The sequence below is a fragment of the Mugil cephalus genome, chromosome 9, assembly GCF_022458985.1.
Source record: "Mugil cephalus isolate CIBA_MC_2020 chromosome 9, CIBA_Mcephalus_1.1, whole genome shotgun sequence".
Classification (NCBI taxonomy): Eukaryota; Metazoa; Chordata; class Actinopteri; order Mugiliformes; family Mugilidae; genus Mugil; species Mugil cephalus.
The window spans coordinates 7,431,374-7,447,634 of record NC_061778.1 but is presented as its reverse complement, the minus strand read 5'-3'; the positions used below and the strand labels follow the sequence as shown (position 1 = coordinate 7,447,634).

Genomic DNA, 16,261 nt, shown 5'->3' with positions numbered 1-16,261 from the left:
CATAGCTGGATTAAGCCGTGCACGTAAACGCACTCTCTTTTTTCCGCTTCACTCAGCTCACAGGTGTTGACAATTAACACATCTCGTCTCCTGCATCACACTACTGCGCTGCAGGAATCACCTGTCTGCTATAGGTTACAACCCCTCAACACAAAGTTGGTACATTGGATTCCAGCCTGTGTCCATTGCTGCATGTCACACCTCTACCGAGAGGCATAAAGTACAAAATAAAAATGAAGTTTATAAAAACAAGTGCAGTGTGTCATCTTGTGTATTTACCATTTCCATTGTAACATGCACGCTGTGTCATCATTGATGCTACTGTGCTTTGATCTCGACTGATGGGGTGTAAAAGTCAGGTTATATTGGCCTATGTTCTATCTGTCCATTGACTCCCCAACTTCAAGGAATTTCCTGAATTATCTTTTAATGAAAACTAAATTATCACTAAGCGCCAACTTAAAGGGCAACAATAAAGTCAAGTGCCACGTTTATTTGCAGAACACAGAAAGCAAAATATCTAAGGATTAGTTGATTAACCGATAAGTCAATCAACAGAGACTTAATCAGCAACTATTATGATAATTAATTGTTCATTTAAATGAAAGCATGCAAGAAGTGGCACACAGTCACTGGCCCCAGCGTATCCTAGGTGATGGTGTAGCTGTTTTGCTTTATAACGCTGGAAACGGAAAACCTTTCTTTTAGGCAGAGGATAAAACAAGTAATTATAAGAATTCTCATTAACTATTAACTACTACTAAATATTTTAACATTTATTCATCAATAATTTTCAGTAAATTTAAGGTAATTGTCAAATAATCAGCAGTTAGTTGAAGACCTAATAAAAAACAGAGGCTGTTCTTGTTGTTCTGAAACATCCTCAGTATCATTTACCGGGCGCAGCTTTCATATAAACATCTGATAGACCTTAGACCCAAGTCTAGACACCATGAGGAGAGGAGCCTTATTAAAGATGTGCTGCATGCAACCAGCCAGACTAGTCTGTGTTGTAACACAAGGCTCAATATATGGAAAGTGCTGGTCAATAACACCATGTTTTCATCCAAACTGATAGAAATTATGCGGCGTCTGAAGTCATTTATCACATGTGGAGCTATGATGGAAATATATAGAGAGATGCAGGCTCAGACAGAGAGAGGGAGGATGAGAGGGTGGGAGGGAGAGGGATGAAATGCTAATTTTTGCCGCTTGTCCCACGCAGCTGGTCTAACAGTTTGACATGTGTGATGAATGGTGTTGCATTGGTACTGCTGCCCTCTCACCTCCGCTCATTGTCACCAGTCCAGAGACAAAGGAGGAGGAGAAAAGCAGGAGGAAAATAACATCCTGCAGCACGAGCAGTAGATGCTTCCTTTCATCACCACACACGCGCCGATGTATGCGAGCACATACACCGCCGCTCCCCTTCGCCCAGCGCAATCGCACAGCTACAGACATCAAAGCGCACACGCACACATTCAAATGCACAAGCGCTCGCGCTCTCACACCCTGACAACTTGGATCCTACTGCAGTATGTATTTGCTGAGCAAAGCTCATTCCCTTCTGCCTGCCTAACCACTTTTTGCTCTCTCCAGACCATCTCCACCAAACATCTGATGCAACAATTACACAGCCATCTGACAGCAAAGGCTTCTGGGAGTATGCAGGGAAACAGGTAAACCACCACAAACTGCGTATTTGCTGCAAATTGTGGCGGAGGTGAGAAATGGGGAAAAGCAGGAGTACACAATGTTAAACTGTGGGAAATAACCAATGGCGCTGGAAGGGGGAAAGTTGCTTTGTTGGCAAGCGGCAGAGCACTCATTACTCGACCTGCCCCCCAGGCACAGGCAGAGGAAGAGGTGCGAAACGGCAGCGGTTTCCTCGTGGTCTGCACTGATGGGTTTGTTTAAAGGGTCAGGATGGATCAGTGAACCACTTCTATACATATAAATGCAAAAAACATCCATCCGTTGCAAAGAAATACCATGTAAATGAGGAACATTATTCTTTTACTTTGGGTGGGATCGTTTAAAATGGTATGCCTTAATGTTAATGCAATTTAAAAAGGAAAACTGCAAAACCTATATGTCAAGAAAACATAACTTTGACAGGCATGAAATCTTGTTTATTAAGGCGAGGCCTTCAAATGTGTCTGACAGCTAAAGTATCACTATGACAACATTGCAAAGGAAGGTACTAAAATGTGTAATCTCGCCCCCAAAATAAATAAATTCAACTAAAATGATAAGTCGCACTAAATTTAAAAAGTGTGAATAAGCTGATTTGCATAGCTGAGCAGGGGGCTATTTTTAAAACCTCAGCCATGATGTTCATAATGCTGATTCTGTAAATATTTGGGTTACGCTGTTTTATTTTTCTAGATAACTTATTTTTATTTTATTTTAATCTAACCTTATTTTATCTTTCTTGTTTTTAAGAGTGTTATTTTTATGTGCAACGAAGCTACTGTGACAAAATAATTTCCCTCGTGGATCATTAAAGTCCGTCCAAGTCTAAGTCTAAACAACTGCACTCTCTTTGACTGCAGGGCTCACACCGCACCATCAGTCCAAAACCTCTGCTCGACAAACAAAAAGAAAATAAGGGCTAGTTTAATATTTTATAAATGAGGGGGGTTACAGATACATTGTCTGCCCGTTTTTTTTTTTTTTCCTACATAAATATGAAGGACGGCAACAAAGAGTCTGGGAGACGAGAAGCAATAAAAAGATGAGTAATTGTTGACATTTATGGCGAACTGAAAAAAAATACACAACAGACTCTTTTGATCAATCATCACAGACAGATATGTAACACTGTCACAAAAGAAATAGCACATCATGCTTCACGGTTCTGGACAACAGCATTCATCATCATCATCATCATCATCATCCAAAACACAAATGAGGTTTATTTAAAATAAACAAATAAATCACAAGTTTATAAAATAATGCTATGGAAATATTTAAATTCGTATAGATTTCATATGCAAGCATCCCTAATCATACACCAATTAGCCATAACATTATGACCATCACCAGATAATATGTAGGTCTCGTTTTTACCACTAAACAGCCATGACTTCTGAGGCGTGGACTTTACTAGGCCTCTGAAGGCCTGCTGAGGTATCTGACACCAAGACATTAGCAGCAGATTCTTTGAGTCCCGCAAGTTGCAGGATGGGGCCTTCATAAATCTGACTTGTCTGTCCAATACATCCCGTGGATGCTCAATTGGATGGAGATCTGGGAAATGTGGAGGCCAAGACAACACCTTGAGCTCGTCATCGTGTTCCTAAACCATTCTTGCTTCCCAGGGTGCAACAACCTACTGAAAGACACTGATTTTCTTTCCTTGGACCATTTTTGACAGGTTCTGACCACTGCAGACGGAGAGCGCTCGACAAGAGCAACCTGGTTATGTAGCCATCACAATCACCCATCAGCATCTTCACCATAGGAGGGTCTGAGCCTTAGAAGCCATACCTAGCTGTATGAGATGGAGGCGAATCACCTTTACTGGATTGTGCACTTTTAAAACCGGCTGATCAACACAAACATTCATCACTCAGTTTAAACCTTCAGGAACAAAACCATTTTTCTGGAAAACAACTTTTCCATGACTGACTGACTGGTCATCACAACACAGTGAATTACAGTAGCACAACCACCGGCTAAACCACAGCATTCAAGGGAAGAAATGATCCGCACCCTGCACAGCACAGACGCACTGCAACTGACCGAAAGGAGGTCATATGAAACACTTTGTTGAGTATGTAAGACACAAAAAGTCAAGTAGCCTGATCATGCACACGCTATAAGAAACGTGCACATCAGAACATGCAGCCTATTGTAGCCTACACTTGAAACCACTTAAAACCAAACACATTTCCATCAGCCTCCTCCTCCATCAACAACCCAACAAACGTTAAAACTGACCAGGTTCTAATCAAACGAGCCATTAAAACACGCAAAATGCAAAGTGAACTGTCTTACCTGTTTACACGTGTCTTCTCCTCATCCAGTATTTCATTTTCATCACCACTTTTCCAACAACTCTTCCAACGGTTCTTCACACACACTTTATTTTATACGGAGTCCTGTCTGCTTTGAAACTCAGCTCAGCCCAACCTTTGTTCGGTAAACCTACATATTAATAGCATTTTCGTTTTACATAGAAGCCTATTTCTATACTTTGTGCTACCTGTCTAGAAGAGAGGCCTTCTGGTCCCCAGGTGAAGCTGATTGACAGCAGAGTGTGTCGTGATGGAATAGTCCACTACATTATTGGGGGTGGCGATGATTAAAATGATTTTTTTTAAAATTAACTTCAGGGCGTTTTTATACTTTAATTGTGCAAGATAAGAAGAAACATTGTTTTTATTTATTAACATGAGTAATGTTTAGGTGGCTCAGGCTGCTGCCTCCATATTTTGCTGACTAGTAGATATGTGGATTTTTACCCTTGGGAATGGTTCAGCTTGCTGAAATATGGCTAACGGCTGTAGTTGTTTGCTAACCTAACGGTACTGAAAAACAAATGAATTAAAGTTGCTTTTGTGAATGAATTAACGACATTTAATGAAAGCTGGAACTGTGGAAAAGATGAAAATATTAAAAGCTAGCTTGTGTCTATCTATCTATCTATCTATCTATCTATCTATCTATCTATCTATCTATCTTGCCATAATTTATAAATGCTAAGCTGAAGGTAAATTTAAAATTTGACCAGATAAATAGATTAAATTACCGAAAGTAAATTGCTGAACCATGGAATAAATGTTAAAATATGTATATATTACATAAACACATTGCTCTGGGCAAACACACCCTAACCGGATTAAAATTCATTTTAACAGCATCATCTTTCATATAAATGAAACCGGTCAAACAAACACATTTGAACATGAGACGTCGCGTTAATGAGTCCATCTGGAAGGCCTGTGAGGGAACACATGACACGTTTTATGTAATAGTCTGTCCTCCAGACTTCTGGCCATAAACCAGGTAGATAAGAGCATCAAACATAAGACACATCAGGTATTCCCATTTTGAAAGCAGATGACCCACAAGACCAGGTCCACATCGCATGACTAGAGTCACATGTACTGAGTTGGTACAGAGTCAGGATAGTTCAAACCACAGACTGAGGAAAGGCCGTTCTGCCAATAATCCAACTTGGATAACACAACATGGTGTTTCTTATATGGTCAGTAGAAAAAAGTACACAACTCAGACAGGAAATTAAAAACAACAACAACACGCATTGCATTGCTTACTTACAAGTCAAGGAATCAGTGGTCTAGTTTTGAGCCACTATAGTGTTCTAAGTAATGTTGCTATTTTGTGACCAGCCTGTGTACCACTTCTATATATAAAAGAATAGGAAGAGGAATACGTTTAGGTGGAAAGATGGTCCAATCAAGAACAAGCTTGTTCATAGCTTTACATTAATGCCCCTTCATTCATAAACTCTGACTTTAGTCTGAGCTGTGTGTAAGAGAGTTTGAAAGCAACCTGCTTGTCTGGGTGATTTAGGAGGTTGGATTTGTGTTTGAAGCTGCTCCTCCAGAAGGATCAAGGTGGGGATCGGTTCGACGCAAAACACACAGCTGAGTCAGGAACTCTTTGAAACTCACACAGTGGGCTAAGCATCTCCAGTACGCATGTTCACACACACAGCACAGAATAACTAAGCATGTGTTGTTGCTGATGAAAGCAGAGGCATGTCTTGCAGATTTGTGTTTTAATGTCGCTGCAGTATAAGTTAATAAATAAATAAATAATGGCATGCATTTTTACTTGCATGCAGTCTTCCTATCTCAGAATATGAAAACAAAATAAAGTCATTTTCCATTTTTCAAAAATATTTTATTTGATATTGATCCAGGTACAAGGAAATAAAAGAACATGGATTTATCTTACAGGACATGGGAATGAGGCTGTAAAAGTTTATTTTCTTGATCCACTCTCTTCTTGGACAAGGACATGCAAGTGAGTACAGGTGGTGGCTTACAGGAAAAGAAAAGGAGAATGTACGGTACTGTAGAAATGGCATTGGATCGGGGTGTAACCCCACCCCGTACTGTACAGAAAGATTTCACCCAACAACTGTCTCTTTTTGTTATTTTTAATCCTTTTATAGCAAAAAGGCAACACACATAGGCTACAAAGAACCAACAATATTGAGAGTTAACAAAAAAAAGAGAGGGAAAGCACTTTCATCCTTCCAAAAAGACCTTTTTTTCCCCCCCTATTGCCCCGACGAGCATATTGTGAGCATTTTCACTCATTGTGTTGAAAAGGTTTTTCTTTAGTTTCGACATGAGAAGAGCAGTGCAGTGAACATGCAAGACGAAGAGTGACTCAGACGACTACTGACCCGGCACGTCACCATGCTGTGAGCACAGTGTGCCTATCATCTCCTTATGGCCTCGCTGCTCGGCTCCGACACCAAACTTTACAAGGAACGAAAAAGAAAAAGAAAAAACAAAACAAAACACATTTTATATCTCACGAATCTGTATGCATATTTCACAATATACTTTTATTATCATTTTAATAAATACAAAACGACACCGTGATTTAAAAGAAAACAATGAGTATTAAAGAGACACTAAAACGCATTAGACATTAGAAATATCAATCTTAATTTGGTATGTTCTTTTACTGACATCTTGTCTTAAGGTGGATGAACCAGCACATTATACTCAGAGTCAAAACCCACAGCAGAAAAGAAAAAAAAGAAATAAAAATAGGGGAGAGGGGGCACAGAATCAGACATGAGAGGGATAATCTTGTCAATGAAAATGGAATGGCATAATCAAGTGGAGATGCGTATGGATATATACACATATATACACATACATAAACACCACCAGAATGTAAAATAACCTGAGATACTCTTTGCACCTCATTTCCAGAACACTGGCCACTGGGTGGATGGTAAAAAAAAAAAAAAAAGAAAGAAAGAAAATGACGATGGCGTGACGACAACAGTACAACAGCATCTGATGGCCTTTAGTTTCCCAACCCACCCTTTATCAACATTAGCAGTACAAAAAAAAGCAAACCAACAGTCATATAACCACAAAAATCCTGAACATTAATATTGAAAACATTGTTGTAAGCAGCGTTTTTTGGAGTCCATTAAAAGGCATACAAAGAAACAAGCTCCTCGTTTAAAAAAAGGACAACCAATGAAAACATTGAGAATCAGAGGCTGAGAAGTGGAAAGCGGCGGATGATGAGTGTGTGTGTGTTTTGTGGCAGTCAGGCGGATGGAATGAAAGAGATCCGCTCCACGCCGCGGCTGTAGACGTGGAGGCAGCGGGACTTTCCGGTTAATACACAAAGCGTTCCTCTGTCATCGCTGAGCCTCAAAGCTACATTTATAAATCGTCCACACTCCTTTTTTTTTGTTTGTTTGTTTGTTTTCTCAGAGTTACTGACACGCGGCCGTGCTGATCTTAATGAATTAGCAAGTGAGGCACCAACCAACCTTTAGAGCTAACGACTCCTTTAACAGATAGCTTCACCCAACAGGTTGTTATTGTTTTCTTGATGATGATACACCACAGATAATATAGCAAACATAAAACAGTTAAGTGCTCTAAAAAGAAAAGAAAGTTTAAAGAAAGATGGCTGGAACTAAAAGACAAACTTAAAAATAAAAAAAACATGTAAACAAATCATGCTGCTCCTGTGATATTTTAGCTAGATTTCTTTAGGAGTATCATTAATCACAATAAATGTTTGTGTTTTCCACCTATTAAGGCCCTGGAAGAATCCTATATCTGCCTCTTTAAGTGCTATGGCTGGACTGCAGCATGCAGACAGACTTCAGACCCCTCTTTCCTTTTTCACTGTTCTATAGTAAGTGTGCAGTTATGTTCAAATAGGAGCGTTAACTTAGTGTAGTCTAATGATTTAGGCAGTAAATCATAAAAAAAAAAATCTTGAAATCTTGAGACCCTGGTATAAAAACAAAGTAAAGTAAATAAAATAAAAGCACACCTACAGTCTGTTTCTGAAGACAGTGTCTGGAATTTCCCAAGACACCGAGGACTATGTGTTTGTGATCTTCAAACTGATGCTGTACCACAGTCGCCTACAGTGATACAGCTTGTTTTCTAGTTCCTCCAGCCTCACATCTGCCCCTCAGACCTTCAGGAAACCTTGTGTGTCTGCCACCCACTTTGTCTTATGGAAATGGGTGCCTTTATTTGTTGCTGTCCGCGAGCAATGCATTACTCTTTAATATCTCTCTGTACATTAGTATATAATTTTCTTCTCTCTACTTTACAGTACAGAAACTCCTCTTCACATATTCTTACGGTTCTTCATGTCAGCAGGAGCTATGTTTTTGTGCTTATCACCAAAAATTGCAGTGCAAAAACAATAATAATTAATAATAATAATAATGATAATAATTAATGGTAAGTATCAACAAACGATGGATTATAAAACAATTATTTTATGGCACAAAAGCCACTCAATTCACATATAATACAAATAACCAGATAAAACCCAACTGTTCCTGTATATGGAAATAAAAAGCTCAAACTCAATTAGGCTTGCATAGCAATGCAACAACAAGTTAAAGAATATATTTACAGGAAATAAAATTCCCTTTTTCCAAAAGGGCAGTTACCACAAAATTTGTTCTCATATAGATGTTTTCTTGTTTTTTTTTTTACTTGCCTTTTTCTAACAAAAAGAAAATTACAGTAAGGTAGGAGGTGGAAAATATTTTCTTGAGGACAAAAACATAGTGAGATGTACAGTATGTCTGTGTCTATACATCACATTTACAGTTCTGTGACACTGCTTTTCTCTGTGGCTCTCTCCTTCCTTCCCTCCGAGAACCCACAGGTGAGGACAAAGTTCATTGCCCCAAAAAGGAGGGCGTCATTCTTCCAGGGAGAGACCAGCTTTTCTCTAGTTCACGCTCCCGGCAGATCACTCTGTGAGAAGCAGGAAAGAAGAGTTGAAATAATCAATTAATATCGTAAATGCTCAGCTATCAAGTCCTTTCATCACGTTTGTCGATGCTACCACGTTAGATTTTTTGCAGGACGAGTTATGCGCTGGAACTACAGTCAGAGGCACTGAGTACAGTAACAAAACGCCCACGTATAAAGTGATTCACCAGCCTCATTTTCATCAGTAACGATCGGGGTTCACCCGATGTCCCAAGCCAGCTTTCAGCATAGTTAATTTGATGGCTGGAACCAGTCGTAGATGGTGCGTGGGACTCGCGGACCGCATGCGCTATATGTGCTGAGCTGTAACACATCAGAATGCCGAATTACTCACATAACTCTCCCGAGTACTGTCCTTGTCCGTTGGTCCCCAGGAAATCAGCATGCTCTATGGCGGTCCACTGCTGCGGCTGCCGTGGACCCTCGGTCTTGCGTGGGCCCGTCGAGCCCTTGGAGGAGGCTGTGCCGGAGGAGCTGTGGCCTCCTGGGGAGGGGAACGATGGTTTACTGTACGGCAGGCACCCGTCCTCTAAAAACACACAGGGATCAGGGGGGGGGCCCACTTTAAGTTAGAAAACTAGATGCGTGACTTTTATTATTGCAGCGATGCACATCGAACATCTGATGTGTGGAAACAAAGAGCACTTTGCAAACACCCCCCTACTCCCGACATCTGCAGAGTGGTGGTGCCAACAAGCAATGCCAGGGCGTGCCACAGAGAGCACTCTCAGCCTCACACATGGCCTTGCAGCTACCACCATTATTGGGGGGTAAATACAATAACAGAGGGACCACTGGCTGCTGTGGCACCCCCCGCTGCAGGGCAGCATAACATTGACCCTCAGCAGTCTCCGTCATTGCATGAAATCTCATCAAACTGCTCCCCACTGCTCAGCTAATGACTATAATAGAGCCGGCCCTGACCTCTGTGGATTCTACCCCGAATCAGTCAGCGCTCTGACACATGAGGGAATTCACCTACAGGGTTTTCTGTAACGATGCTGATTGTGGCACCTGTCTTTGTCTCACAGTCTCAGATTAACTGTCTGAGGAAGTCCTGGCACAAAGGAGGCCAGGGAGCGCAGCATGGCGAGCTCTAACGATCACAAACACACACACGTACACGGGCACACACAGATGGGGAGTGGAGTGGCTGCTGGTTGTGTGAGAAAGGAAATCTGAAGCGATTAGAGTGCATTTCAGTTACTGGGGCCTCCTGCCTTACTTGGAGCGGAGCAGCCCGATACTGGCAACAGTAACAGGGGCATTGGGGAGGCTGAGGGAGGGCGGAGGAAGGCTGAGGAGGGAGGGGGGAGGGGGGCATTCTGGAAACCAGAGCAAGTGGCAGACGGTGCAATCTGTTCATGGGAGCTGAGTCTCAAAGCAGCATGAAGGCTAACTTCAACAGGAGAACTTGGAGAAAAATCACCCACGGCTAAGGCTCAGCGGCAGCTAAACTCCTATGTCCTTGTTGTTTTAGTGCTGTATTGCAATTCATTATTTCTTCCACCCATTCACTCTGTTTTCAGCTTGTTTAGAATGTGCAGCCGGGATGTCTCTTTTAATGATTAATCGTAGCATAAGCATAAGTAAAATGGTTTCACAGATTTTTTTGGGAATTGGTGCCAACTGGTATTTAATAGACCTTCTTTTGTTTGCCCTACATTTTCAGAATAAATAGCATGAGTGTTTATAATAGTCTGGATCACATAACCCTAAAATAATGGGATAAGATTCCCAGAAAACTTTCAGCCAGGGTAGCAGCGTGGCTCTGGTGATGTTGTTGGCCCATCTGTGGTAAGGATATCTTTGCATGGATCACCATATGAATTAAATAAGTTGAGGTATGACTTATTATCCTCCACTGAAGGACCTTTCAAACTAACCCAACTGATGACTTACATACTAACGTGTTAATGAGTATACGATGTCTAATATTTATCCCTGAACTTTTATCCCTGTGTGTGTGGCAACAGTTTTTACTCTCATCTGTACCTGTTTTGTGACCCCTGCGCCCATCGTCAGCTCGCTCCATGGAGCCCAGCCTTTCTTGAGCCTGGCGATGATGTTCCAGGGAAGTACGCGCCTGTCTGTCGATGGGACTCTCCGGCCCACACAGGGGCCCTGACAAAGGCGGACGCTCCAGAGAGGAGGCCTTCCTGTCGGCGGGTGGAACCATGCTGCTTATGCTGCGGGCCCCCTGGATGCGGCCCTGCCCCTGACAGGGAGGAGGCTCAGGGGGAGGAGGTAGGTCTGCGTTAAAGGAAACCGACAGTAAATCAACTGACCGAACTTTCCCTTGACGACAGATGTTTAAGGGAGCTTTGCACGTAAACCATCCAACATGTGTCGCTGCCTCACCGTCTGCACCAGCATCTCTCCGGTGGGGTGTTGTGCCCTGACTTCGGGGTTTACGTGTGGGCCTGGTGGCCCTCTGGTGGCCCAAGCTGTGTGTGCCGACTGTGCTGCCATCTGTTGAAAATGGACTGCTGGGCCGGGGCCTGTGGGACAAGCCTTTACCTGCAGGAGGGATACAGGACCACAGGACATCTGGTTAATAAAGATGTTAAAGAACCAATAAATGTGTGTGTCATCAAGAAAGTTACAGGTTGTCAGTAAAGATCCAAAATCCTATTAGAAAACAAAAGTTAAGATTTGCCTTTAGAAGAGAAAACACCCTGATTGGTAAAAGGTTGCAAGTATTATGCATCGCCCAGTTGTTACGCATTTGACCCAAGAAAGCCGGAGAGCAAAGCCAGATGGGTTATACCCGCAGTCTAGTCATACAGAGCAGGTACCATGCACAACCTGGGCACAGCATCCACAAGCAGCAGAAAGGAAATCAGGAGAAGCGTAACTGGGAGGAAACATTAGCCAGTGGATTACAGGAGGATCAATCAGAGCAGAAATAAACAAATCGTCTGCCACTTGTAGAGGTTCCAATCCAGCAGCGAGTATCTGGTCTCCACAACCAAACCAACCTCTCTTGCTGAGGCTCGTGCCCTCAAGGCGGTAGCCTGCCTTGTCTGCAGCGGCCACCAGGGCCTGGGCAAAGCTGCAGTGGGTAAAGATGGAGCCGTCTGACGAGCTGCCCAGACTGGACCTATGGCTGGAGAAATTACGGTCATCTTCTGAGGCTGAGCCCCAACCATTCACCATGGACCCTGAGGAACACCACAGGTTTCAGCAAATGTATGTGGAAGTATGTCAGACGACATCATTTATACTTTTGAAGTCAGTGGCCAAAACCTTCTGAACATCTGTGCTGTGATTCCACATTTAGATGAATGAAGGTATTGGAGTGATTTCATAAGAAAGAGCCCTATTAATGTCCTACACTTAAATGATTTTGGATTCGCTGCAGGGCATTTCTGTGCTTGCAGGTGAGTGCTTTTGTGTAGTCGCTCTGTTCTGGCCTGCCCTCTTTCATCTCGTACAAACACAGACATTGCATAGAAAGACACCCACGCGCGCATGTGAGCACACAATATACACACCCGAATGTACACAGTGGAGCAGCAGGACTGTCATCAACTCAGTTTTACTCTTCTGTTGATAAAGAACAATGACCGCACCTGTGCGAAGCGGAGTTAGCAGCAGAACCGCCTCAGGTGACATCTCGCAAAACAGTGTATTGAACCAAACACCTGGTGGTATGCACACGCGGTAGTTTTGATTTATTTATTTTTTTTCCTGCTCAAAAATGCACAGCCAACGCTGTGTAAAATATCCTGAATACAAATATCTAGGTATGTCCCTCGTGGCTATTCTTTAGTTATTTTTACCATTTAAATATATTTAAGGGATATGTGATTTAATCAATATCCATCTTAGCAAACACTAAAGTAATGGCGTATTTGATGGGATCAAAAGGGCACACATGAGGAGGACTTCTGGCTCGTGAGCTTCTGTATTTCGTTATGCTTTGATTTTTCCCTTCACATAAAAAGCCAGGCCAGCACTTTAAATATACAAGTATCAGTCTGCCAATAAAAATATGCCACTTTGGCAAGCAAAAACACAGAGAACAGTCGGCTAATGTGACAGCTTTCAGTGGGCCTGGTTTGGCAGACTTTTGCTTAAGTGGCGTGAACCCAAGTGCTGGGCTCACACACTCTTGTCTCTCGCTCGCACAGCCTGATGTGATTGAGCAGGCTGGTGTAGCGGAGTGGCGGTGAGGTGCGAGGGTAAAGGTTGTTGAGAGAGCAACGGAGACAAAAAGTTAGCAGCGGGATTTATTAAATGGTCAGCACGACGCTAATCCTGGCCAGGACGGCCGCAGATTGAGATTCAAATGAACTCGCACATAAATCAGAAGCGGAGTTTGGTGTCTCAGATGGCACATCCCTTTGCCACACAATGCAACACATTTAAAATTGGACATAAAACTTGATAATATGAGTGCGGTCCATTTATCCAGACACACACACACACAAAAAAAAAAATGGAAAATCCCTTCCAAAGACTTTTCCAACTTCCCCATCTGTGCGCGTCTTTGTCAATAACCATTTCTCCCAGAGAGGCGGTAACTTAGTCACCGATTGTGACTTCAGGGGATTGCACCTTCAACAGCAGATGTTGCAACAGTTTTCACTCCTATTGCAGGAATCTTCTCTCAGATAAATGGAAAATTCTGTAAAATATGAGCTTGCATAAGGCGGCGTACCCCCTTATACAACCCCATTTTCACAGCGCTAACTGAAATCCAGGGCCGTAACTACTTCGAGCCCTCCATCTTTCTTTGCTATTTTATTTGAAATTCTTTTCTAAGAGTTTTTTTTTTTTTTTTTTCCCTCACCGAAAGAAAGACAGCAATTCCACTGGGTCCAATCCTCCCACAAAGAATAGAGTAGATAATGAAGTATAGGCAGCACCAGCCAAAGCACTGAAGATTCCAAGTCCTCTGGCTCGGCGAAGGAACACTGCCTCAGCAAATCACATCAGAGAATGACTTTTCTGTTGCGCTAACTGCCACTTTCTGCTGCACAACCTCTGGAGCACTTCTATTCTGAGAAACAGCAGCCCAATCAAACAGTGATCACTGTAACGTAATTTGATAAAAATTCAATCTAGTTCTCCTTTTGCCATAGAAATATACTTTTCGCTCTGAAGATTCTGAGCTTTGCGCTACGTGTCCGTCGTTTTGTCGTCTGTTGAGGAAAGATGGGCCACACCGTGTTTTCTAAATAACAACGGCTGACACCTCCCTTGCTCCATGCACTGATAGAGCAAGGCCAGTAAACGTTTGATGGTCGGGGGGCAGTAAAACCCAGGCTCGGTCCCTCCTGCCACTAAAACTGATTTATACTGACGGAAACCCGCGATCTGCATGTCGTTAAGTGGGAGAATCATTCCCCCTGATGAGCAGGCGTCTCTACCTGCCGTCAGGAGACGTGACCCAGCTCCTCACAAACCTGGCAGGGCTTTATGAGGGTGTAATCGCCCAGAACAGCCAAGCTCTCAGCTCGCTGTAGGCGCAAGATCCTCGCTGCTAATGCTGCTGCTTGCTGCTACATCTCAGCTTTGCACAACATATACAAAGCTACTTAGAATCGCCTACGTGAGCCACGGCAATCCACAGGTATCGCCGTGGATCAAGCAAGAAACGGCTCTGCTGATACCCAGCACCGCGCGAGGACTCACATTTATCTGTTGAAAATATGTTACATTAACTCAGAGCACAGAATAACACATAGGAAGCCTGTGCAGACAACCTGCTGGTGACAAATGGCCCTTGAGGAGAAGCCTTTTATTTATGTATATAAAAAAAAAAAACTGCTGAACTGAAAATGTTTGATTTACTGGCTTTTGGTGCAACATTATGAAAACAGACCTATTTCCATATTATTAAAACAAAGACAAATCTATCAGGCGACGCTTGACAGGGATCTCACTCCTACCCTCCCCTATTTGTATAGCCTCAAAATGGTGGCCACAATAAATCTCGGCGTTCGCCCCTATCTTCCCTCTCTTCTTGGCGCTAACCCTGAAGCCGCGTCTGCGTTGTCAAGCGATGGGGCGAGAGGAAGACTTGGAGGGCGATAAAAAGAAATAGTGCTGTCTTCACAGCCTATACAGTAGCAGGGAGATGCAGAAGATTAGGGGCCGGTCGCTGCTTTATATTCCTCTAAATACATCAGCAGTAGCATGTGTCAGCCACGCCAAAACCACTGCTCCATCATCCCATGGAAAAGTGCTCTTTAAGGGCTGCTACTGACAGGTTAGACCAACACACAACACTGTCAGCCCTCTTATTCTCACGCTCTCTTTCTCAGCTGGCTCAGCTGCTTCCTCTGTTTCTATCTAATCTCTCAATATGGATTTTATTTTGTAGTTGTTGTTTTTTTTTTCTTTTTTTCTTTTTTTTTATAAATGCGATTAAATATGGATAGACGGCCTCGGTCAGTTTGAGAGCATCGGCCCAGAACCAAGCTCTGCCGCTCCAATGTCATGCCCTTGATATGTCCCCCTAACAGACGGCTGTAAAAGTTTTCAGTGAGTTGTAAAAATGGAAATGGCGCCTCCAGTCTGGAATGGAATATGCCGCACGTGAAATTTATTTCAAATCTCCCCGGGAAGATATGGGTGGCGCTGGCCGTGGAGCCGTGCGCGAGTTAAATCACAGTCACTCTCCCCTGCCCGGCCTCTCCCTCCTCTTAATTTCCTTCTCACTATCCTGTTTAAAATTCATGGACTTTCTTATCTCTTTTTTGGAAATGATAATTAGAATTCCCCGGAGTCTGCCTGAAGTGCTTAAAAACTTGATTGAGGGACACTCAGTAAGCATGTCCGCATGAAAATTAACACGAGGCAAACTGGTGAACACGTCAGGCTCTACGATCCATTTACTCCAGAACAACTCGGCTCTTGAATACATATGAATATGCTTATTAATAACATCACAATTATTGATAGTTTAATATACAGTAAAATTCTGTAGAGCTCCAACAAGAACCTAACCTGTTAAAGAGCTGTCCAGGTTGTCCATGCTCGACCCCGGTGTGTGCTCCATACCGCGGGGATGCCTGGCTCCATAGCCCTCATCCTCCTCCTCGTCCTCTTCCTCTTCCTCCTCGTCAGGCAGGTCAGTCTCCAGGTCGGAAACCATTGTGCTCGACACGTAGCCCACTGGAGGAGCTGGAGCCTGGGGAGGAAGAGAGCCTCCCTGCATGTGCCTGGCAAAAAAAAAAAAAAAAAAAAAAAGAGGACATGATTTTACCCAACATCAAGGAATGTGGAGAGTTGAGTAACACACAGAGAATAAAGGGAAT

General features: G+C 42.9%; 1 protein-coding gene across 16 annotated transcripts in view; it reads right to left on the bottom strand.

Moving 5' to 3' along the window:
- Positions 1–5,860: 5,860 nt before the first annotated feature.
- The window catches only part of robo2 (roundabout, axon guidance receptor, homolog 2 (Drosophila)), a 252,930-nt gene continuing 242,529 nt past the window's right edge, over positions 5,861–16,261 (bottom strand). For 9 of the 16 annotated variants that reach the window (XM_047593319.1, XM_047593318.1, XM_047593327.1 and 6 more), the window contains 6 exons: positions 15,951–16,165; positions 11,972–12,154; positions 11,352–11,510; positions 10,986–11,243; positions 9,325–9,519; positions 5,861–8,972 (listed from right to left, as the gene is read on the bottom strand). In XM_047593319.1, coding sequence (XP_047449275.1) covers positions 8,971–8,972; positions 9,325–9,519; positions 10,986–11,243; positions 11,352–11,510; positions 11,972–12,154; positions 15,951–16,165 — 1,012 coding nt within the window. In that variant the 3' untranslated portion in view covers positions 5,861–8,970. The remainder of the gene's footprint in view (positions 8,973–9,324; positions 9,520–10,985; positions 11,244–11,351; positions 11,511–11,971; positions 12,155–15,950; positions 16,166–16,261) is intronic. The other 7 variants (XM_047593328.1, XM_047593329.1, XM_047593330.1 and 4 more) reach the window with 2 other exon arrangements.